The 24,264-nt window shown below is 40.2% G+C and overlaps 1 protein-coding gene across 1 annotated transcript in view; it reads right to left on the minus strand.

Annotated features, from left to right (window-relative positions):
- Nucleotides 1-24,264, minus strand: part of LOC106914347 (furin-like protease kpc-1) — a 229,017-nt gene that overhangs the window by 93,956 nt on the left and 110,797 nt on the right. The window contains exons 11-13 of the mRNA XM_088013796.1: nucleotides 22,999-23,214; nucleotides 21,418-21,521; nucleotides 7,200-7,313 (exon numbers count right to left, since the gene is read on the minus strand). Of these exons, the coding sequence (XP_087869922.1) occupies nucleotides 7,200-7,313; nucleotides 21,418-21,521; nucleotides 22,999-23,214 (434 nt within the window). The remainder of the gene's footprint in view (nucleotides 1-7,199; nucleotides 7,314-21,417; nucleotides 21,522-22,998; nucleotides 23,215-24,264) is intronic.

Below are 24,264 nucleotides of genomic sequence, written 5' to 3' on the forward strand. Positions count from 1 at the left end.
GGCAAATTCTTCTTCACAAAACTGTAACCGTACTGTATTACTTGGTTTTAGTGCAGCTGTCTGTGTTTTTTTCCAAAGAGAGTCAGTATGTTGATGTCTATTTTTTTCTCCCCTGTCCTCTGCTCATGGCAGCTCTTTTATTCCCGGAGTGCTCCGTCACCCATGTCGCCGGGGGGACAAGGAGAACGCGACGTTTTTCCCTAGATCAAAAATTTACGAGCAATTAAAAGACGGCCGATGCCCAACATCCATCAGCCCAGTGCGCAGCTACCCGGCTGCGTGAGGAGAAGGGGTGCGGAGGGGTAGGAAGCGGGAAGTCGCAGTAAACCACAGGCTATATACTTTTATATCTGTTATCCCTCCGAAGAGGGAAGGTTATGGCAAAATGATGTTTTACTGCTCCTGGTTTCCGGCCCGATGTAGATGTCATTCACGGAGCGCACTCGGCGGGGGTCGGCGGGCGCGGAGGGAGAAATACGAGCATGAAAGTGAGTGTTTTGTTAAAGTTGGAAGAGTTAATAATGCGCGCCGCGGGCCTCGCAAACAAAAAGCATAACAGTATCTGTTGATCTGGTTCATCAGTTACTGAGAGAAGAGTGACCTAATTACTGTGTTGTTTATTACAGCACAGCTCTGATTTATGTTCCTCTGTGCTGTTGACTTCAACACTGAGTCGTCCTCTTCAATAATTGCAGCAAGAGGATTTTTTTTATACATATATATAAATATATATATTTGAACACACAGACAGACAGATCCAGAGCGACACACACTGAAAAAAAAAAAAAAAAAGCGCAGAAACTCTCATACATCAAGGCAGTCGCTCCTTCACTTTTCCGGGCTCCTTGTGACAGCCCCCAGACTCATTTGCATCCTTAATTGTGTTGTAATGTACTTTTAATTTGAAAATGGAGGCAATTAATTATTTTGATATGGAACAAAATGCAGCAAATGTAAACATTCTAATAGTCCTTTGTGAGCTTAGTATCATTTTTCAAAAGATGGATTGAATCTTATCTCATTTTTTAATGCCACAGCACCCCCTCGTATCCCCGCAACCCCCCGCCCCAAAATAAAATACCATTTCGACATCATGCATTCTGCTTGATTTTCACTTTGTTTTCTCGCCGAGGCCAGCGTCTCTTTGATCCAGTGCTTCTCCACTGTTATTTTCTATCCAAATCTCCCACAGGATAATCACTGTAGTTTCACCTATGCTATCAAAAGAGATTAAATAAAATTAAGCTTGTTTTGGATGTTCTGCTCCTTCTCCAAGCCCCCAACACCAACAAGACTCTGCTTTTTCTTTTCTTCATTTTTTTTTCTTTTTTACTCCTGGGTTAGAGGAGCTTGGAGTAGAGATATGAATCACAGATTAATTTCTTTTCCTGTGCTGAACGTGTGATCAATAGGTGTGTTCAACAAACACTGAGCGACTTTCTGCGTGGTGGGAGGCGGGGTGTATGTGTGGGTGGGGGGATGTGTTTTGGGGGAGAGGGGGCTTAAAAAAAAGAAAAAAAAACTAGCACTTTCACTCCCTCAAGTTGATAAACTCACAACAGAGAGGAACAGGATGAATGTGTGTGATTTTTTCCCCCTTTCTTTCACCCTGCTCTATCACCTTTCCTCTCAGTCCCATTCTCTCTCAAACTTTTCTTGCCGCCTGTATCTCAGCCTCTCACCCGACTTCACCCCTCATCCCTCTCTCTTTCCCTCCGCCCCCACCATCTTTTTTTTTTTTTTTTTTTTTTGACTCTCCCAAGGGACCCGGGGCCGACTGACATCACAGTCGGCCCCGGCGACGGCCTATAAATTATGAGTGACAACTCTTTGGACCAATAAAGGCACCACTATATTTCATGCACAGTAAATCTGATGGCAGATTGCTGTGGCGTGTGGCGGCTGACATGTTTATTGTCGACGCGGTGACGGTAGCGTTGGATGGAAGGGTTCGAGGGGCTGAGGGGGTTGGGGAAGGTCGCTCCACGACATTGTTGAGGTTTTTGTAAAGCTCCCAGTCTATATGGAGGTCAGACAGATGGGAACGCCGAGATGCGGGCGACCAATTCCTTCCATGCGGCAAGCCTCGAAAATCCATAAACACACACGCTCACACATCATCTTTAAGGAAGGCTGTTTTTTTTTTTCCTGAAGCTTTCGCAAAGCCATGCAGCCACTGCTTCCAGTGCAACCATCTGTCCCCAATCTGCACATGCTCGCAATGAAACGTTTAAGGTTGCAGACGCTGCGGCTCTGTGACTTTCTGATCGGAAGAGGGAATTAATGACTTCTGAACGACGACGCGTCTCACACACCGGAGTTTCTGCCCTTTGAATGAACCCAGTTACTGTCCTGCTCGCCTTCAGCACAAACAAATGGTCGTAAACCAAAGAGATTAATATGTAGATGCAAAGAGGAGAGTGCGGAGATCTTATGATTTTAAATTGCCCCAGTTGTCTTGTCCAAAGTATGACCTGATGTTACCATCTCTCACTAGCAGCCAGGTCCTCACACAGCGGGCCCTCCCAGGTGCAGTCAGAGCCACTGCCACCACCTCTAGGCTGCTTCCAAACTGCACACAGCCAAAACCAGCTTTCAGTAAGGGTGGGATCTAAATTCTTAAACAGCCTAACTTTAATAATCGACTGGCTTTATTGGTTAGATTACTGTAATTTCAAAATTTCTGTGTAGTTCTAAACATATAAATTATTCTTTCATGTGTTTAGAACATATAAAGGCTGTACAGGTGGGCCTTTATTGTATCGTTCGTCTTTTATTCTCATACATTTCTTACAACAATAAGAATTTTGATCAACTCTTGTCACAATAAATTCAAGTTATTAATGTTTTAAAAACTGCATTGTTGAGATTATTTGTACTATTTTCTCCACTGTTTGTTCAATGGCAACATCAATAAATATACTAATAGATTTAAAAATATGGTTAAATGCTGTTACTCTGTGCAATTTAGGGATACAAAACACTTCTTTATGTGAGCGGTGTCCTAAAGAAGTGTATTACAAAAGGAGAAAGTTTTTCAGAAGCAACGTTTGTTTTTGTGGGGCTTTGATTGCTGTGTTATGGAGTCACAGGGTTACCTAAAAATAAATAGTTATCACAATAATATCACAAAATACTGCGATAAACCTAAGTCCATATCGCCCACCCCAACTTTACTCATTTGTGAATTCCACATTTTACATCTGTCCTATATTGCAATGGCTTCCAGTCACCAATCATGTAAACTAGATGATGACATAGCATCATTTAGCAGCCTTTGTGATTTTGAGTAGTGCTAGTAGCTACTTTTCTTCTTGAGCAGTTAGCAACAGGGGTTGAAGTATTGAGTTGTGTTAAAAGGGTTTGATAAAGTTGTCTGGGAGGATAGAAGTATTAGACAAACAAAAGAAACAAACAAACTAACAACATGCAAGCACTGTTAGCAGGAATGGCTACTACTGTGACTAGCTAACCGCCAGCCGCTAAGGCAGCCAAAGCTGGCTATTTCACAAGTCTTGAAGAAGTATTTTGTTGTACATCTCTGAAAATCTAAAATATTTAAATGGCTCACACCTGATGTGGATAACTCTACACCAAACAGAGATTATTTTAAGCACAATTTGAGATTCGTGAAGCCTTTATGCTACCTGCTAAAACACAACAGGGAGCTTTTCAGGAGCACAAGAATTGGACAGGAATGAAAAACTACAGTACTTGGACTACTTCTTCATAAGATAATTTAACTACTGAACTGCAGATGGATTTTGGAGCTTTTTACTTTTTAACTCAGTCTGATTAAACTGACTGCCGTACAGAAGAGTCAGATATTAGACAGAGCGCCATTTGTGCATAAATTGTGGAAAAGTTTCTATTCTGCTCAGACATTATAATTAAATCAAACATTTTTTAAATTATTTTTTCATACTTATATCTTACATCCAATGAAATCAAACTGCTTATCTATGATTTTCCTGAGCTGCAGTCCTTTCGCGTTAGACGTCTTTTCTAATGTATAGCAACAATCACACTAAGTGACCCGGCGCTGATTGCACTGCAGTCAACCCATTCTCACCCATGCAATAAACAATTCCTTATAATTATAATTTAAATGGCCGCTAAAGCATGATCAGGGCATTACAAGTCCTCTGCCACGGCCCCCTAAATGGACAGATTTCAGCAGACGCTCGCTGCTGTGATCGGCATCATTATATTTTAATTAATCCATTCTTCTCACAGCAACACAGTAATTACAATCTATTTTATGACACGGCATGCTGGGCAAGAGGAGATGGAGGGGAGGAATAAGGCATGGAGAGAACATAAGGTTTGAAAAGAGGAAGGTGGGGAAAGCAAATGAGAAGGAGAGGCGATGGCGGACAGTTGGAGGTGAAGAAAGGGAGATAGCGGATAAAAAAACCCACCCCTAACATCATGATGGATGACGGATGTATCATTGCCCCAGTGGACACTGTAAAAGCATTTATTCGGTGGCTCGCTCAGTCTGCATACGGTGTGAGGGAGACAGCGCGCGCTGCTTCTCTAAATCCTTACAGGTACACTGAGGCATGCTGGGAGTGTGATAACAGCATCTGAATATTACGAGATCCTCTGTCGTGTCATGAAACAGACTGTGGGATTAGGAGGTTCAACTGCTTCTGTTCAGGTTTTTTCTTATATATTAAGCAGCTACAGAATGGAACCCGTCGTGTGTTTCTGTGCACTTCAGGTTAGATTAAAATACAATCCAAGCCAGATAGAGACCAGATCATCTTCAAACCCTGGAATTAAAAACAAGGATTTACTTTCCTTTTTTTCTTTTATCATGGCTGCACGCTACTCTCCTCATTCCTGCAGCAAGAAATCATAAATTTTATACTGAACCAAAAACATTTTACTTTCTACAAAAATGCAATGTAAACAATATAATCTGAACGGATGAGCTGAAGTACGATCAAAAAGCTTAAGCGAAGCTGAAATCGTTCCAAGGATTACATATAAAAGCGAAAGTGAGTGAAAGTTTTACTCAAATCTTGGTGAAGAAGATTAAATCTAAGCAGAACTAACAGCTACAATTGGTCTGTCAGATGTTCAAAAGCCTTTCAAATGCTTTCAAACTGAAGATGAGGTGAAGAATACACACTTAAAGTGTGAGTAGTACTTAGAAAAGCAAAACTGGTGCAGAAATCCTTCATCCACTGTTTATTTTCCAGGGTCGTGGGTTGCTAGCTTTAGCTCCAATTTACCTAACAAGAGTGTTTTCGAGTACAAACGGTTCACATGGAAACTCCATGCAAAAAGGAAACCGAGACCTGGATTCAAACCCAGCAAAGCAACAAGGCAACCAACAACCACTGTGCAGTGCTGCAGAAATCTGTTAAATAATAAAAATGATTAAAAAAAAATTAATTAGTTAAAGCAAAAATTAATACAATGGTGCACGTGGTTTTTAGAAGTTAAAGTCAGGTTTAAACTAGAGTTATAATGAATTTAAATTTATTAATTCCATGGAACAGTTCTCATTTTTTATACTTAAATTATTAAAAGTAAATAAGTATTTCTTAAAAATAGAGGAATAATTAAACAGTGTTAAAGGTTCGATATTAAAATAGTTGAAATAACGCAAAATTTGTATGTAGGTCAAAAAATGTATAGAAAAGCATCTGCAGCGGGGCGCTCTCGCTAGTTTAAATGCTTTTTCTCTAATTAATGAAGTAAATTTTCACTTATGATCAAGAAAGCATTTTCCCATTGACCACTACTATAAAATCTACATTAAGCAACCGTTAATAGGCTCACAAATTCAAAAAATTAATAAATAAATCTTCAAAATATTCTTTATAACATTTCCCTACTTTCATGTGTAAAATTGTATCAATAAAAGTAGTTACTTTGTATGACTTCGTGTGCATTTTGTCCCACTCAAACCTAAAAAAAAAAAAGAAAACACCACGCGGGAACCTTTGGTTGCAGACAGACAAACTAAAAAAAAAAAAAAAGTCTGACTCCTGTGCCAAGCCAGCAATTTCCATTTAATGACTGGGCAGCATGTTTGAGTCTGGTTTCCAGTTATCAATACGTCCAAGGGCAGAAGTTTGCTCAGGAGAAGTCTCTGGAAGCCGGCCAATCAGAGCAGCAGCACGGGCTGGATGGGAAGGGGAGCCGTAATGAGTCTCAAACAGAGGCTGCACAGTCGAGCACACCGCTAACAGCTTGTAGAGCGTAGGTAGACGGTCCTTTTATACAGAAAATACTGCAGATGTGCTGTAATTTGCGAATATTAAATAAATGCACAACTAATGAAAACAACAGATTTCACTAAATGGAAACTCCTCGTCAAAAACGGTTACGCATTAAGTGCGTCTATATAACAAAAAAAAAAAAAAAAAAAAAAGCCGCTGTCTTTATGCTTTTAAACAGCAGGAAGTGATGCGAAGCATTAAAGAATGGACACAGCGAGCTGCTGAATGAAGAGCCGCAGGTGACAGGAAGCACACGTCCAACATCTCAGCAAGGCAACTGGCTCCGTTTGCTCTGCCCTGCTGATACACACACTTACACACACACACACACGCACGCACGCACGCACGCACGCACACACACACACACACACACACACACACACACACACACACACACACACACACACACACACACACACACACACACACACACACGCACACCCCCTCACCCACACTCACCACCGATGTGTGAAGTCCAGATCGGCTCTGGGTTGCTCAAAGAATAATGAGAAACGGTCTGCAGCCGACCGGCTGCTTCGCAATAAGTTTGATTCGCTACCTGAAGAATTCGGTGACCTTTGAACCGAAACGGGGTTACCTGGTTTTTATCAAACATAGCAAGCAGTACGTAAAGCAGCGTTGAAAATGCATTTAGACATCATGTAGAGATGATGACAGTAATTTTAGACTTTATTCCCCACTACATGCAACTTTCTACATGCTCTCTGTAGATGCATTTCTATTGAACATAGTCTTGTGCAAACTGAAATTACTAAAAAAAACAACCTCATCTTATCTCGAAAACTTATCAAAATGTCCATTTTCGAGATAAGATGAGGTTGTTTTTCAGCCAAATTAAAATACATGCATTTTACAAAACTGTGACGGAAAAACTGATTTAATGTCAGCACAGATAAAGCTGGATAACTCCTAGTTGTGTGTGAGGTGTTATTACAATACCTGTGGTGAACATGGTATCCTGCTGCATTGATGGTCCAGCCCGGCTCTTCGGGGTCGGGGATCTTTGCCGTCATGGCGATCAGATGCTGAACGTCCCTCCATGTCATCAGTGGACTAATGCAAGGAGACGTAGCAAGAGGAAAACATTAAACATGTTGGTTTCTCTAAAACAGAAATGCACAAAGGGAAACACTTAAACTCCATGTGGTTCCGTAACGGGGAATTTTACAGGGAACAACAAACAGGTTTCTGTGGATGGATGCTGAAGGACCGCTTTACACGACTTAAAGCACAATTCATCAGGCTCACACACAGAGCTCATACTGTATCACCGTAAAGGTTTATTGACGGATAAGCTGCTGCAAAGAGACACTACGGTAGCTTTAAAAGCAGGTCCTCCATACATAAAAAAAGGCCCTCTTTACGTTAAGCCTACATTTACGATAATGGTGTCACTAAAAGCTGTGAATCCAACAAAAAAAAAAAAAAAAAAAAATTGATTCTTAACAAAAGAGTCCAGAGAGCCAAATGCAGCAAAAGTCCTCTTTTTAATCCCAGGCAGGGGAATTCTAATAGAGCCGACTCAAGTGTCATGTCAAGCAATATACTAATGGAATCCAATTAAGACCTTTAAACTGCGCAGAGAGCTGGAGGATATTAGCTCAGTTTTCTATAACAAAAGACCAAAGGGTCGTCAACGAGATTTTTTTTCTCCAGCGTATAAAAAGCATAAAAGAAATTGGGTTTTTTCTCCTTTATCCACTCATTATTGTTCTCTAAGAAAATGATTTGAATGGAGTGAAGGAAAAGTGTTCAGCTGCCGACTCTAAGAAGCATTTTTTATTTTTTTTTTATTTCTGAGGAGAAATGCCACCGATCTCTGCCTCAACATGTGTACACAGACACTTCTTTTTTAGCACAGTGGGAGACGAGGAAGACTCTTAGAGCTGTACAACACAGTTACACCTAACTTATTCTATTATTAATGTCATAACTTCATTCAGCGTCATGTGTTCAACGCCTATGAAGTTTGACATTTTGCTATATTTTAACCACAAATGTTTTACTTGGATCACCCAAGTTGCGCATAATTGTAAAGGGGAAGAACATGTTGTGCAAGGAATTAAAACAAAATAACTAAGATTGAAAAAAAAAGAAGGAACTATGAATTTATAGACTGAATGATTGAGCCATAAATTTGTATTCAGCTGGATAGAATCAATACTTTGGAAAACCAGGATTTGTTGTAATTACAGTTTAACGTCATTTTTGAGTAGATCTACCAGGGTTTTTCCAGCCAGTGACTCAAACCTTTACCTACTCTGTCACAGAATAGTCAAGTTGTAAACAGATTCTGTGTGAAGATCAACTTTCAAGTCTTGACATCAATTCCAAGCTTGATTTAAGTCTGTACTTTGACTAGGAATCACAGTTCCTTTACATCAGGATTAAAAAGCCACATATTTAGAGTTGCTTTTGAACCTTAATAAATGGAATATTAACCAACATATTTGATGTGAATTGATGATTTTAATGATGGCACTTGACAAAATGTCACGTCTGTTATTAGTTTTCGCAACTGTTAATGATTGACGTGTTTATGATGTTTTTTATGTTTTCACAATGTAAAGCACCGTGAGCTGCCGTCTTGCTGAAATATGCTTTACAAATAAACTTGACTGATTCATAGGCTAATCTGGGACACAAATATACTTTGATTCAGCCTGGCTGTTGCCTTCCTATGAAATTCTACTTAATTCTCATCTCCCTTCAGTGCTTGTTATGGAGTTTCTCACATGGAGCTCGATTTCTCTAGCAGAATTTCAACTGGGTCAATCAGCGAACACGAGGAAGAGTTGTGATGTCGATTGTGACGCTGTTTTAGAATCGTAGTCTCCCTGTAGTTTTAGCAATGGCAGCAGAGGAAGATAAAGTCATTCAGTCTGTTTGGACAACGCTTACAAATATTGATTCAAAGTCACTTCATTGCTGGAAAAGATGTCTTTCTACTCAGCACTTCTCTCTTTGCAGTGGAGGATGGTTGTTTACAGCGCACAAATTTTCCAGTAGGCTTCGTCGCATAGCTCCTTTCATGGTCGAGCTGAAGCACTGCATACGTCACTGCCAAATGTTAGCGGTTGGGTAAAATCAGATCCAAATGTTTAAAACTTCAACAGAGTCCATAATTTCTCAACAGTTAAAGGTACAGCCTCTCTGTACAAAGCAAACCTCCAGAACAGAGGGTTGTAGCTTTGGTTATGCTACAATGGTTTAGATCAAGGTAGCTTTGACCTAAACCATTGTGTTGTAGCTCTGGCTGCTTGTTTAAGGTTATTGTTCTGAGGAAAGGTCAACTTTCAACACAGAATCAACTCTTTTGCAGCCTTTTCCTCCAGACTTGTTCAGTATTAAATACCATCAATCTTCCTATTAGCCATTTTTCCCGTCTCTGAAGGGGGGGAAAATTATCCCACAACATGATTCAAGCTGGGAATCATAATAATTTACAGAAAGAACAAAAAACAAAACCAATGTACCATTTTTCCTTTTTTCCCCTTTTCATCCCAAAAAGTCTCAATGAAATACACTGAAGTACATGAGAAAATGTATAAAAGTTGAAGTGGTAGGAATGATTTTTAAAGCCAGAAAGTGACATACAACTTCCTCTACATATGCGCTCGTTCACAGTTTTTTTTTCAGTGGCAAAACTTTCTAATCAGATGTGAAGAAAAGACCTTGTCAAAAGAACAAAATAACAAGTACCCTCTTCATTATTCTGTTAGACATTTCAGAACGTACCAGGCACAGACATAAACATGCAGATTCCATTCACGTATTTGGAGAAAGAAAAAAAAAAAAAAAAAAAAAAAAACGAAGCAGAACAAAAGTGAGGAGAGAAGCTTTCATTAGGAGAATTAAACAAAACCCCAGCAAGAAGCAAGAACAGGCAACTAAAACAACATGATAGGAATAATACCAGTAACTCTAATAATAGATGGATGGAACGAAACAAAACACAAAGCACAAACAATTATTTTAAGCTTTGATTTCAAAGGGAACGTAGAGTGTGCGTGTGTATGAGGGGGGAATAAGCTTTGTACTTTTGAACTGTTGCTGCTCGCTGCGCGCGGCTACGTGCATGCATGCGCGCGCCGCGTGTTGTATATTAGCGGCAAGCAGCGTGATTCTGTTGTGTGCACTCCCCCACCTCTATCGTAAGCAGCACCACCACCATCACCCCTCTGGTGGAATCAGAGAAAGCCCCGCGGCCCCGGCTGGTTTGCATAAAGCAAACAAAATTAAATTTGCTTTGCTAAATCAAAGCATGTATGGTATTCCGAGCCGCTCTCTCTGGGACAAATTACTTCAAACGGCCTCCTTTGTATCATAACAGAATTAGAAAAAAATAAAAAAATAAAAAATCAGCCCAATCAGTGGCACTCCAAAACCCTCGACTCAGGAATTAATTATTGAACCGAGGGCTTTTCTCTCTCCTGGCAGTCAGTGACACAGATCTATTTATTTTGGAGAAGTCGTTTTGCTCTTAAAAGCACACTGTTGGCTGAGAACGTAGCTATCCGACTCGCTCGCTCAGAGTTCTCTCTCCTCTTTGCAGCACAACCCCTGAAGGGACATGTGAATAGGTTCAGACCGCAAAATTAATCTGAAAACTCCACAACCAGCATTTACCGGAGTGCTGGTTAAACAGAAGAATTACTTATGCTGTAATGGACTCTGGTTGAACTGAACCATTAGCGGAGATTTTTCTTTTCTTTTTACAAAAGGTCCTCGTTTGACAAAAAACACTGGAGTGAGACGAAAGGATATATGGCTTTAATTATTTACTGCCGTTGACGTGACTCGAGAACTCAACTTTGATTACTTGTGGCATCTTATTTGAATATGAAAACATTTATAAAACAAAAACAAAAACAAACTGCTGCTGTGTTTGTGAAGAAACATTTTTGTCTTTTTAAAGAAAAGTCATTCACAATTCCCAGTGCTGGGAAAAAGTATTTTCCTTCTCAAAGATTTTTGTCTTTCTGCTTTCTGGTCACGTTTAAATGTCTCAGATCAAATTGAAATGTCAGGAAAAGAATACAAAACATTGGATGGGAAATAAAAGTATCCAAACCAACCGAAGCCTACATGAAAAAGTAATCATCCCCTAAACCCAAAAGCTGCTTGTGTCGCTATCGGCAGCAGAAACTAACATAAGCATTTGTAATGACTGGTAACAAGTCTTATACATTAATATGAAGGAGATTTTATAAAATATGAAGTCCTGTCATGATTCGACTCACTACAATCTTGAAAACTTAATGTATGCTGGTGATCAATGGGGTGGAAATCACAGTGTTCTGCTGTGATTTACTTCATTATTTAAAAATTGTGATATAAACAAATCCTATACAAGTGTTAGGAATAGGATTAGGATAAGATGAACCGAAATAAAGCAAAATATGCAAAGAGAGAAAAGAGTCCAGTGTAATCCTTTGGATATTTGTGGTGCTTTTGTTTGGAAATCAATCAATCGTTCTGCTGGGTAATGACCGGGTGTGTTACTTTTTTGTAATGAAACTGGTTTATTCCCCAAATTGACCGCCCCCCCAATTGGTCATCCAAAGTGCCCCATTTGGCTCTCATTGACCTTGACGTGCAATAGAAGTTGTGTGATTTTCTTTGCAAAGAGCATGACCTCGACACCAGGCCCAGGATGAACTATTTCGACAGAGCTCTGAGCGAAGCGATTGCTCAGACATTTGTTTGTTGCCGTGTTTTATGCAAATATGCACTCGCACAGCAACGTTGGTATCTCTCTTCAACTACTCCGCTTCCACTATCTGTTGTCACCAAAGCAATGAGTCATTATCATTACTTGCAGGGTAGCTGGGAGTGGAGGGTGGGGGGATTAGGGAGGCCATCATTGGGGGGGAGGTAAGAGACATCCTGGACCAGTCGCCAGTCCATCACAGACCAGCTTCACATTCAATTTTTATAACTGCAAATGTAAAGTAAGCAAAGTGTCTGTTTGATGCAGTGTTGGGTGCAATTATGTCATCATTGAGTTCATGCTGCAACATTTGAATCACAGCTATAGTGAAGTTGTAGCAGTAGCGCACATGGGGGTTTCACAGGTGTTTGGCACCTGCTGTGAAATTTGTTGATACATCTAAAAAAATTGAATGTCCAGAGTTCAAATTGTGTATGCTACAATGTCAAATGCGTAGAAAGTCACTGTTAGATATGTTCTTATTGTCTAATGCTATAGAATAGGAAGGGTGATACACAACAACGTGATGATGGTGTTAGAAAAATCCAATGGCCAGAAGAAAGTCTACCAGAGAGAAGATAGACAAAAACCATTAAATCTGGAATTATGTTTTTTTTTTTTGACAAGAGGATCTAGAATCTGCTTCTTTTCAACTATTTTTCATGACTTACTTCCAGGCATTAATTATTTAATTCTGTCAAAGTGCTTTAAATACAGCAAAAACAACTGCAATTGAAAACATACAAACAAACAAACAAACAAAAAAACTAAACTGCAACAGCAATAAATAGAAGATGAGGCCGGCTGATCAATGGGTTGTAAAAATTGAAGGCAAGCACCTATGAGCATCCTGCAGACCTTTACAGCCATCTTCCCCTCGATAAGGCTCACAAAGCACTACAGCAGCCGTCACAGTGAGCACACAACTGTTTACAAATCCCCAGTTAATAGGATCAGGCCTCATTGACTGGGCCACTCCGATGTGTCTGATGTAATCTATTAGCTGTATGATAGTCAGTGTCTCAGTCAAATCGATAAACCCGGGTCTCCATATTGCTCCACTGTGAACTGTTACTCCACTATAGCCCTGTTGAAAAATGCAGCACTACAATGAAGGCGTGTGTGTGTGTGTGTGTGTGCGTGTGTGTGTACAATACGGTTTTACTTCAAACTGTGTGCATATAATGCATGTGCATTTGTTTTTTTATGCATTAGGAATATAAACATATTTAAAATGGCTGTTAAATCTTCAGATAATAAATAAATTTGGCAATTGTGCACATGTCCGTGAGTTGAGTAACTCAGCTGACATGTGTAATAACTACACACCCAGTCTCGTCACTGTTGTATTACTGTACAGTGAAACCTGTCCAGTGCACCAAACGTGTTTATTATTGCCACTTGTCATCCATAGCACGTCTAAAAGCGCATGTATGGGCAATGTGCGCAAGCTGCGGGTCTGTGTGAGGAAGTGTGTCTGTAGCTGGTGTAACTGGGTTTCCAATTAAGTTGAACCAGAGGCTGGATCAATGCGAGTCCTCTGTGTACAGGAATGAACAGCCCCTGGGCCCTCAGAGCATGCCCACGAATAATTTATCACTCACAGTGGGCCCAGGCAGCGAAGAGGAGGAGGGAGGAGGAGGAGGACTGGCATGAGGAGAAGGAGGCAGAGAGCAGGAGGACAAAGTGTCCAGCCGAGGGGAAGAAAATGTCAAATATGGACAATGGAGAAGATGGGGGGGCGATGGGGAATGAAGAGTAGGAACTAAACAGAAAGAGGGAGAGATCAGGGCCCAGAGGAAAACACTGTCAGCTCTCGATCATTTAGAGGCACGACTCTCCACGTTTGCCCCCATAAACAACCACTGAAAATGAAATTCTGGTGACAGCCAAAGCCCCATTATTCTCTCCAGTTTGTTCACAGAGCTGTCCATGAATGTGATAATGAACGGAGCCCACATACTTGAGAAGTAAATCAGACTTATTGCTATGGTGAATGAAAGATTTACTCTGTTATCAAAGGGGAAACTTTGGATATTTTGTGCAGAAACAGCCATGACATTTTCCCTCAAGGTGAGAGCCGAGTGACTGCTGAGCATCTGGCTTCCGTTTAAACTTGACAACGCCTTGGACTTGGGCTTAATTATAAGGACACCAATTAACATTTTGCATCAGAACATCCTGGACCGGCACAGACAGGAATCGTGTCAAATCCATATCCTGTGCAAAACAACCACATCGTCCACTACAACTGGGAGAACTGGTCACCAAGCAGGCAGAGTTACGACAGGTCCAGCTGAACCGTCAATACAAGCAGTAAACCTGATCCAAAGCAGGATAGAGAGTAAGACGCACTGCAGCAAGTTAACAAGGGACTATTTAGAACACAGCATCTGATTCAATTATGCACAAATCATAACAGTAAGGCCACTGCTCAGTTTAGAGGGTTTGCAGACTGGTTAATGTATATTACTCTGGATGTCATTTTTATGACTGTAATGCTGGCGTGTCAAATAATAAGTTGAGGTGACACGAGAGGAATGTGCAGCTTAAAGCAGCAATAAAAAACTTTCAGAAGAATGTGTTTTTTCCATATTTGTTCAAACTGTCACCATGTCGCGGCAGGTTGGCATGAGACAGAAGAAAAATAATAAATTGAGCTCATCCGCTTTCTCTGTGGGCTCCTATTGCGGTCTGCAAAAATGCATCATTCCCAGTCAGAGACAACCAATCAGAGCCAGGAGGAGGGTCTTAGTGCCGTCAACTTCATGTATGCTGCTACATGTGCTAATGGCGGAGAAACAACATGGTTATAGAAAATCCCCTAGCATTAGCATTTGCGGCAGACTATGTTGCGGTGACTCAGCTGTAGCTTAGCAAAGAGCAAACACAAGGGGGTGAGCATGTAAGTGATTGACAGCGTTAAGACCCTGTTTTAGACTGACTGGTATATTTCTGGGGTTAGTACTGGGAGCACTGGGAGAAAGCAGAGGAGCTTGATTTTTTCATAAATATTTTTTAATAAAGGTCACATTCTGCAGCTTTAACAGAAATAGAAATCCATTAAACGAAACACTTCAAGCAAAAATCCAAACAGATTTACATCAGTTTAAGCTAAAAAAAAAAGATAATTTTGCACGACACTATTTGCTTTATCTAGCATCCATTGTACACTCAAAATTCTAAATCATATTAAAGCTACATTGATATTGAGATTAATTTACACTAATAGGTACTGTTTATAAATTATCTGACTTCAGAAGAAAACTTTACGTGTTGGGTTTTGCTAAGATGTTTCACAGTAAAGGGGCCTGAAAATTGAAAATCACGTTTAGATTTTCAGCTTTTGAAGTCATGTGTTCCTTATGTTGCTGGTCTTGTACATCAAATCCCCTCTGAAATTCAAAAATATCAATGTTTTTTTCTTTTTTTTTGCAAGACACTGCATTCCCAAGCACACAGGCATCAGACGCTGTCCGACTCCACGTCTCTACCCCCGTTGAGTGTCACAGTCCCCCAGTTTGTCTCGATCAATCTCCCAGTAGCAAGGCATGGACAGGCAACATGCTCCATGTGGTTCTGTAATCTCCTCTTAATGTGCTGCACTCTAAGCCTAAATGAACCCACTTGGAGTGACTGTGAGCAGACTGAGATTCCTCCCATGTTATCTGAACAAGTGTTACTAATGGCTCCATCAATTAAGCGAAGTCCAATAACTGCATGCCTGCAGTCTTCTTTAAACACACTACACCAATTTAGCCCTGATTTCTGTCGTTAATGAGTGCATGTGCGAGCGCGCGCGGGCGACATGTGTACGTTTGTATGATCATGAGACCACAGGCTGTCTGGATCTGTTGGTATAGCTCGGCGTGTGAGAGCGGCTCTGCAAAAAAAATAAAAAATTGCGTGGGCCGGCGAGTGTATGACTTATGAAAGTGCTTGGCGCACACCAACAGTTCTGGTTCTGCAAGAGCTTAATCTGTGGAATGTGCATGTTTCCCTCTCTGCAAAACAAGCAGTGCTCAATTTGCATCTATATAAAGCGAGGGAAACACAAAAACAGAGCAGATAAATCTCTCAGACTGTTTAAGTCTTATGCAGAGTATGTCAAAAGCCATTGGATAAATTGTATTGCTCTTGTTTATGCGTGCCTCCGCTGCGCGCCTGCACACATTATTTGATAGCCACTCTTCCTGATGTGGCTGAAGAAATTTAGCTCCTTAAAGTAACGGTTTTACATACAAAGAGCCTTTGGATGTACCTTAACTCGGGTAACAAATGGAACGGACCGGGCATCCGAAGGGATTCATTCCGAGCCCGATTAAAGGCGTTTTCATGTAAATTCAAGCGCAGGTTGTTGGTTGGCATGTTGGAATTGTAAAGGTTTATGACGCAGGTGAAAGCATCAGATTGAAGAAAAAATAGTTATGGAAATCTTTCTTTACTGCAATAAACATCAAACATAAAGAGGAACACATTTTCTACCAATGTTTCAAGTCACATTTTTAGAGGTGCGAAGTAAAACTATTAAAAAGTATTTTAAATAGTCGACTTTAGCCACCCAAAGATGATAGTCCACATGAAGCTGAATATCTTGAAAAACAGTCATGGTTGTTTTGAAGGATTCTGATTGGCTGACATAAGTCCTAGTTTTAGCTTTGTTCTAAAATAAGCAACCATCTACAGTAAAAAAAAACAAAAAAACAAAAAAACGCATTCATGGAACTAAAATTTCAAACTTGATATCATTACTCAGCTAAATATTCGATACTGTTTTTTGGAGTTTTTTGAATGCACACAGTTTTTTGTAGTTAATATAAAATTGCTGATTAATTACAATATGATATTTTAACTTCCTGAATTTTGGCAAAACTAATAAGTCTTATTACCCTAAGAAGACTTATTGTGTTTCTTGTATGGCAAAAAACATACAAGTTGGTTAGTTGTCTAACCAACTAAAAAATAAAAGTTAGCAAAACTTGAATAAAGTTTAATTGAAATGATCAGCAGCAAAAAAAAAACACTTTGATTTGGTATGAACAGAAAATTTTCGAGTGGACGTAGCAGGAAATGCATTTCACCAGAGAGCCCAAATACACTAAAACTAAATAACATAAAAGGTAGAGATCTGCAGAAGCAAAACATTAGGTGGAATCACAGCAAAGCCAAATGTCCAGCTGATGAATGGTTGAAGACAAACTGAGATAAAGTGACAGAGAGGCAGCCAGAGTGATAAAGTAAACGATCAGAGAATGACTGACAAACTGGATGAGTGGGTTATTGGTTCACCTTGATGATTTGTTTGACAGTATGTACGGATGGAGACAAATGGAAACAATATCAGACAAAGCGGAGTGAGAGAGCCCAGAGGAAGCGGACAGACATCAATGACCCGACACTGAGCACCAAGGATCAGACTATGCTACATTCACCATGGTCAGACTGCTAGCAGAGCATCTATAGAGAATCTAAGTCAATGGAAGGAATTGTCTTTATGCTATTAGAATTCAAACCAGTGGTAACAGGAAATGTGAACTGTGAATGCTAACGCTAGCATTTGGGACATCTGTGCTAGCTGCAAAATTTTGAACTGGGAAAGTATTAGCTTTGCTGATAGGCTAACTCATTTTTACACATGAACACAACAGTAGTCTTTTGTTTTATTTTTCTCCAGCGTCCCATCAGGTTTTTTTGAAGCAAATATTAACCCTCAGTGGGCCAAAAGAAGCAGCTCTGTCGTCTATCGCTGTTGTCGACGTTGCTTGTGCGTCAGATTTACAGGTGTACAAGAAACACTTGAATACAAGAGTTCCGGCTCAGGACTTTGTATGCAAAAAGAGGAGAGGAGGGTGTGTGTGTGTGTGTGTGATACACACACACACACACTAGACCAAGCTAGACCAAGAGGACAGAAAAGTATTATAAACTCACAAAAATCTATTAAATTTTCTTCTAAGAAGGTGATTTATAGGCCCCTAGAAGAAATGGAAAATAAAATAACACTAACATACATTTTTATTTTACCTTCTAAATGATAAAAAAAAGGTTCAATTTATGTACCTGCGAACACTCAGATTGACTTTTACCCACATGACAAAAAGCTCAAGTGGCTGGTCGTGTCACACAATTTAGGTTGTTTCTGATAAATGTGGATAAGAAAAGAAACATCCAGGTCTGCTGTATGAAAGTATGATTGAACGCAAGATTGAGCGTGTTTCTGTAACATATGAGAGAAAAAGCGAGAAAGAATGAGAAACAGAGTAGCCTGAAAGCCGTACATATATATGAAGAGAGAGAGAGAGAGAGAGAGAGAGAGAGAGAGAGAACTCAGACCCATAAAGACGTGAGCAGAATCCAGCTGGTTTGAGCAAGAGAGGTGATATATAGTTTAGTCAGTGGCAGCAGGTCATGACAAAGCCTTTAACAGTAATGTCTTGGGAGTCGCCTCGCCCAGGGGACCCACACTCCATTTTACAGCCAAGTAACTGAGACTGAGAACACTGCAGCATGACAGCTGGAGCAGTAAAGCTGGCCTCTAGTACAATCCATATTGTGAAGGTGGCGCAGATACCACTGATACGGCCACAAAACACCGGGCCTGAGGTCACACCAGCAGCTGCCGCGTTGAGAGCATTGAGAAAAAGACTTGGGACACGGCAGGGAGAGGCACACAGGACAAAGGAGAAGGAAGACAGAGGAGTGAATGTCGACAAAAAAAATTAATGGAAAACAAAAAATTTTAGGTTAAGAGGTGTGCATAGATCAAAAAGAGAGAATTCAAAAAGATAAACTGATATTTTCAGTATCACTGGTGTGTTTACGGTCATTTCTGAGAAAACACAAAAGGTGTAAAAGGTTATTTAATAAGAGAATGTACATTTTCTGTCATATCAGTGCACATCTGCAGTTTATACAGGTTGTGAGATAGTGAGGGAGAGTTTCACTTTTAGCATGTAGCATCAAGACTAAACATAATAAAGCAAAGTTATTGCTTTTTTCTTTTTGAGCTTTGAACCTGTCTGTTGTTAAACATGATAGTTTTACAAATGTTGGCAACTTTTTGAAAATCTCAAGGTTAAGATAAGGAGGCTAGCAAACTAATCAATAAACAGCAGCTAACTCTAGCAATTTAAAGCAATTCAAACTGAAATTGGGAGGGATATGGCATCATGTTAGCTGATATTGTCCCTTTGTTGACTTGCGTTAGTTCAGCCTGATAGCAATTCAGTTTACCAAATCTTCAGCGACTCGCCAAACCTCTCTCGCTTTTTGGGTGAGATTATGGCACAAGACAGCATCAAAGATGCTTCCTAGATCTTGTAAATGTTTGAAAATTTGATTAATGTTCAATGAGCTGCTTCGCCAAGTCACCTGATGAGGTCAGTCAAAGTATGTTTGTAAAATAATTTGTGCTTAACCCCTGAGCCACAACAGCACCCCTAAATATGACAAATGTTTGAATAATTCTGGGTACATATTCTAGTCTAGGAAATGCAAAGCCTTTTCCTAGGTGACATTATGAGAGAGTATTTTTGGTGTACTAATTGAGATAATCACTGATTTAATCTTTGACTAAGACTAAAACAGTTTGTCATTTTGTGCTTCTTTTAACCTAGCAGCTCAGCTCTTTTCCGCACACAGTGTGACATCACCTCTACTCCTGCTTCATATAACCGCTGACTGCATCACAGCTGGAAAAGGTAAGACATATTTCGAATGCTCTTCTCATGGTTTTCTTTGTCTCCTAAAGAAAAAAAAAGATCATTTTCTCATAATTTAATCAATGTAGCATGTTGTCAACAACTTTATGGGCATTAAAGATATCAGAGAGACTAGAAAGAAACCAGACTGACTGACTGACTGAGCCCTGGAGCGTTACCCTGCTCTGCCACCCCACCACCAGCATTTGGTGGAGCCCACTTTTACAGCAATTAATTAAGCCACAAATCTCTTGAGAGTATATCTCTGAGTTTGGCAAACCAAGACACTGGGATTTTTGCCCGTGTCTCACGGCAAAAACTGCTAAAACTCCTACGAGTTGGACAGGATCTGCTGTAACACAACATTTAAGTCACATACCTCCGAATGACGACTCGGCTTTGACATTGTCGATGCTGAAAGGTAAATCGGTGCTGGAGCTTTAAGTCTCTGATTAATGTTTCAGCATAAATTAGAAGATTTTTACTTAAAGGCAATAAAGTATGAATCCATTTCAGGAGGGAAGGATGGAAGACAACCTAACAGCTCAAGGATATCGACTATGACAGAAGAGAAGTTTAAAAAAAACTAAAGAGGTTCATGGAAGATACAGAGTTCACTCAGCTTGGACTAGACTGAATACTGTAATGTGAAATACAGCCTTATTATAGATTTCCCTCATCTACATGTTCTCACCAAATTTGAGCAATTATACATCTTAACGTACATTTATGTCACAAGACATGTGACATCTAGTGTAACACAACAATTAATACAACATCAAGCAGAAGCTTTATGAACTTTTTAAAAATAATATATATAACTTATCTGGATTTAACTGACCGGGGCGTGATATGAACTAAAGTCCATTAGTGTTTAATCTCACGTAATAATTTCATTAAGACTTATGAACATACATGTATGTGCAGATGGACATAAGTTCAAACTGCTTATGTGACTGTGAGATATGCGAGTTTCACAAAAATGCAGAACAAATGCACAAAAAGTGAGAGACATCCAAGGAAGAAGAAAAGTTGTTGACTTTTCGGTTTGTTTTTGTCTATGGTGAAGTTTTGATGGTAAAATTCTGTGAAGTTACTTACACTGTCCTTCCTGGAAACGAGTATTTCTTTTTTTGTTTCTATACAATGCATCAAACCAAATCCCAAGAAAAAAAAAAATAGCAAAATCTAGACTTATTTCATGTGGTCAAACTGTTTGTGTTCACAGCCGAACAGACTTTAAAAAGAAACTGGAAGAAGAGTTAAAAGGAAATAAACAATATAAAAAAAATCTAAGAAAGTGCTTATCATATACTATAAAATTTTTTTATCTTTTTTTTTTTTTTTTTACATTTTTTATCTTCTTATTTACTGGTTTAATTAGCAAAGAGAAAATCAGTCTCGATCTTCCAGCTAAGAAAAAAAAAGAGAAATGTAATTTTTTAAGACACAAGACACATTTTCTTTGCAAAGCGCTTTGGTGTCAGGCCATTAGCATTTTTTTTACCACTTAATTTAGGAATTAGCTCAATGAATGACTAATAATATACATATTTTTTGGTGTTTCTGGGCATATAACAGCAGTGAAATGCAAAAGAGTAGTGCAGACAAATACCCATATATCTGAGAAAGACCTAGTAGAGGTCACGTGAGTACGATCCGTCTTAGCCTGCTTCAATCCCTGCCTGTTTACTTCATCATGTTACTATTGGTGTGCAGTATCAAAAGACTGACTGACACTTACTTCACTTCCAAAGCAAGAGCTAGAATCCCTGCAGCAATCGGAGCGGCACTGGAGGTTCCTGGGAAGTGCATGACACACCCATCTCCAGTGTTGGTCACAGTCACCTTATGGAAAACAAAACAGAAACGGGTCAGGATACCACATCCCATTCTTCTATCTACTGCCATGGATCTGGTGCATTATCGGTCAAACATCTTTATTTTGTGAAGTTATTCACAGTGGTTAGAGCAGAAAAAGATACTCTACACATACTAAAGTAAGAGAAACCCAGGAACTAGGTCATTTCCAACATGCCAACATGGCATGAATTTACTAATCCAAACTGTTACATATGTGGCTTTTTTTTTACAGGATTTACACTCTTTATAGACAGAGCTCCCATAGAGTAAAGTTTCCATTAACCATAAAATAGTGTGAATTGAAATTACAAAGACAAATCTGCTTAATTTAAACAGGCCAATTTTCAAAAGAACTCAGCTTTTGATAATAAGAAAACTTATTGATGAAACGTTTTTGCACTAGGATGAGATGGTTTTTCATCTATTGAAATAGATGCATTTCACAAAACAAACACTTTTTTCGCATCACTTGATCAATAGTCGGCTGTTGGTCACTGGCGAAATGACAAAGAAAACGACAGGAAGCAGCAGGAGGACGATGGTTTGTTTTGGGCTCTTTCAGTGAGCTGGCTCCACCAGAGCTCCCACAGCATCTCAAAGCACATAAAAAGTTGTGTGTCATTCTAACATGTTGAATCCATAACTCTTATATAAAATTGCCAACTATAATTTACCCAAAATGCCGCATTCGCAGCCGCCGCCAGGTATGAGAAGCTTGTCGCTCCAGCGCCTGAATAAGATGCCAGCGTCTCCTCTGATGGCTGATAATTATGACTTATCGTGTCAACTATCTTATTCACATGTGATTTTAGTTTCATTTCTTAATTAACGGAAACACCGCAAGTCCATATTGGTGTTTTTTCTTTTTTTTTGACATTAGCAGAATTTAGACAAAAGATTTGCGCACATTTGTAATGGAATGGCAGCTATTGTTTGTGATCCTTTCCTCTTTCAGTAGAAAATGTAAAACAATTTTCTCCTCACGTTAAAAAAAACAAAAAAAACTTATCATATCCACCTCCGTCCAAATGAGGAGTTCAAAAAGTGCATACATCCCACCAGAGCAAAGTGTTAACGCAGTGATAAAATTGGCCTTTCAGTTTCCCCAGTCCTGGAGCCGGCGAGACATTTTCTCGTGGGTTTTTTTTCTGTGTTACATCCGCCATCAACACTTCAGCTCCTTCCTCTCCCATTCTCAGCCACCACAGCCACGCTTTACCTCCAATTAACACTCGTTTCTGTATGTCTTCGAGAGTTTGCCCGGCAATCACCCAGGTCATTTGGCAGGCCTCGATAAATATCACACCAGTGGCTGCTCTTTAACAGGATTCTCTCTGCTCAGAGCAGCCTAAAAGTCACGCTGCTGGTTCTCACACACACGCACACACACACACACACACGCATACAGTCATTAGAGCCAGACAGTGCTGTTAGACGTATTAGAAGGTATTGACACACTAACCAAAGGTAGCGAGTCTCCCACGTTGGAACCCGTCAAGGTGACGGCCATCACTCCGGGGCAGGGTTCACCGAAGTAGGCGGGCTTCCCGGTCTGGGTGACGGCTCCGATGGCGATGGTGTAGACAGAGTTAACGTACCCGTCTGCGCCGCAGTGGTCACGCTGCGTTCCACCATTACCTGCCGCCCACACAAAGATGCTGCCCTTCCCACGTCGGCCCTGAAGGAAAGAAAATGTTGACTTGGTTAAGCATCCGTCCGTTTGTCACCCTGTTCATCCATTAGCAGGTCTCTTTCTTTAAACACATCAAAAAGTAGAGAACTCTTTTCCACATTAAAACGCAAGAGTGGTTTTGTTTTGATAAGACGCCTTTTCTTTTTTGTTGATATAGTACATCATATCGATACACTAAACTTAAAGGATGCGATCATTTTGTCCTACAAGTCAATGCGCTAGCAACCAGAAAAAAAGAAAAGCAAAGGAATTTGAGCGAGTTCAACGTTGTGATTGCCAGGCAGCTTCGTCACAGCATCGGTTTTTACAAGTGTATTATAAACCTGGCGGGCCACCAGGCAATGCCCTCCCTACCAGGCTTAGCATTTATTATGTTTGTTTATTTATTATATATATATATATATATATATATATATATATATATATATATAAAAAAAAAAAAAATTCCCCTCTCACCCTCCGTGGGTGGTCTCTTTCATCCTCTGAGCTCGGGTCCTCTACCAGAGGCCTGGGAGCTTGAGGGTTCTGCGCAGTATCTTGGCTGTGCCTAGAACTGCACATTTCTGGACTGAGATGTCTGATGTTGTTCCTGGGATCTGTTTGAGCCACTGCTCCAGTTTGGGGGTGACTGCCCCGAGGGCCCCTATGACCACAGGCACCACTGTGGTCTTCACCTTCCAGGCCTTCTCCAGTTCCTCTCTGAGGCCCTGGTATTTCTCCAGTTTCTCATGCTCCTTTTTCCTGATGTTGTGGTCACTTGGTATTGCTACATCCACCACAACGGCTTTCCTCTGTTCTTTATCCACCACCACAATGTCCGGTTGGTTCGCCATTACCATCTTGTCTGTCTGGATCTGGAAGTCCCACAGGATCTTAGCTCGGTCATTCTCCACCACCTTTGGGGGTGTCCCCCATTTTGACCTCGGGGCTTCCAGTCCATATTCTGCACAGATGTTCCTGTACACTATGCCCGCCACTTGGTTATGTCGTTCCATGTACGCTTTCCCTGCCAGCATCTTGCACCCTGCTGTTATG

Source organism: Poecilia mexicana, unplaced genomic scaffold (assembly GCF_051168715.1).
Source record: "Poecilia mexicana isolate PSO_F unplaced genomic scaffold, ASM5116871v1 scaffold_16, whole genome shotgun sequence".
NCBI classification, from domain to species: Eukaryota; Metazoa; Chordata; class Actinopteri; order Cyprinodontiformes; family Poeciliidae; genus Poecilia; species Poecilia mexicana.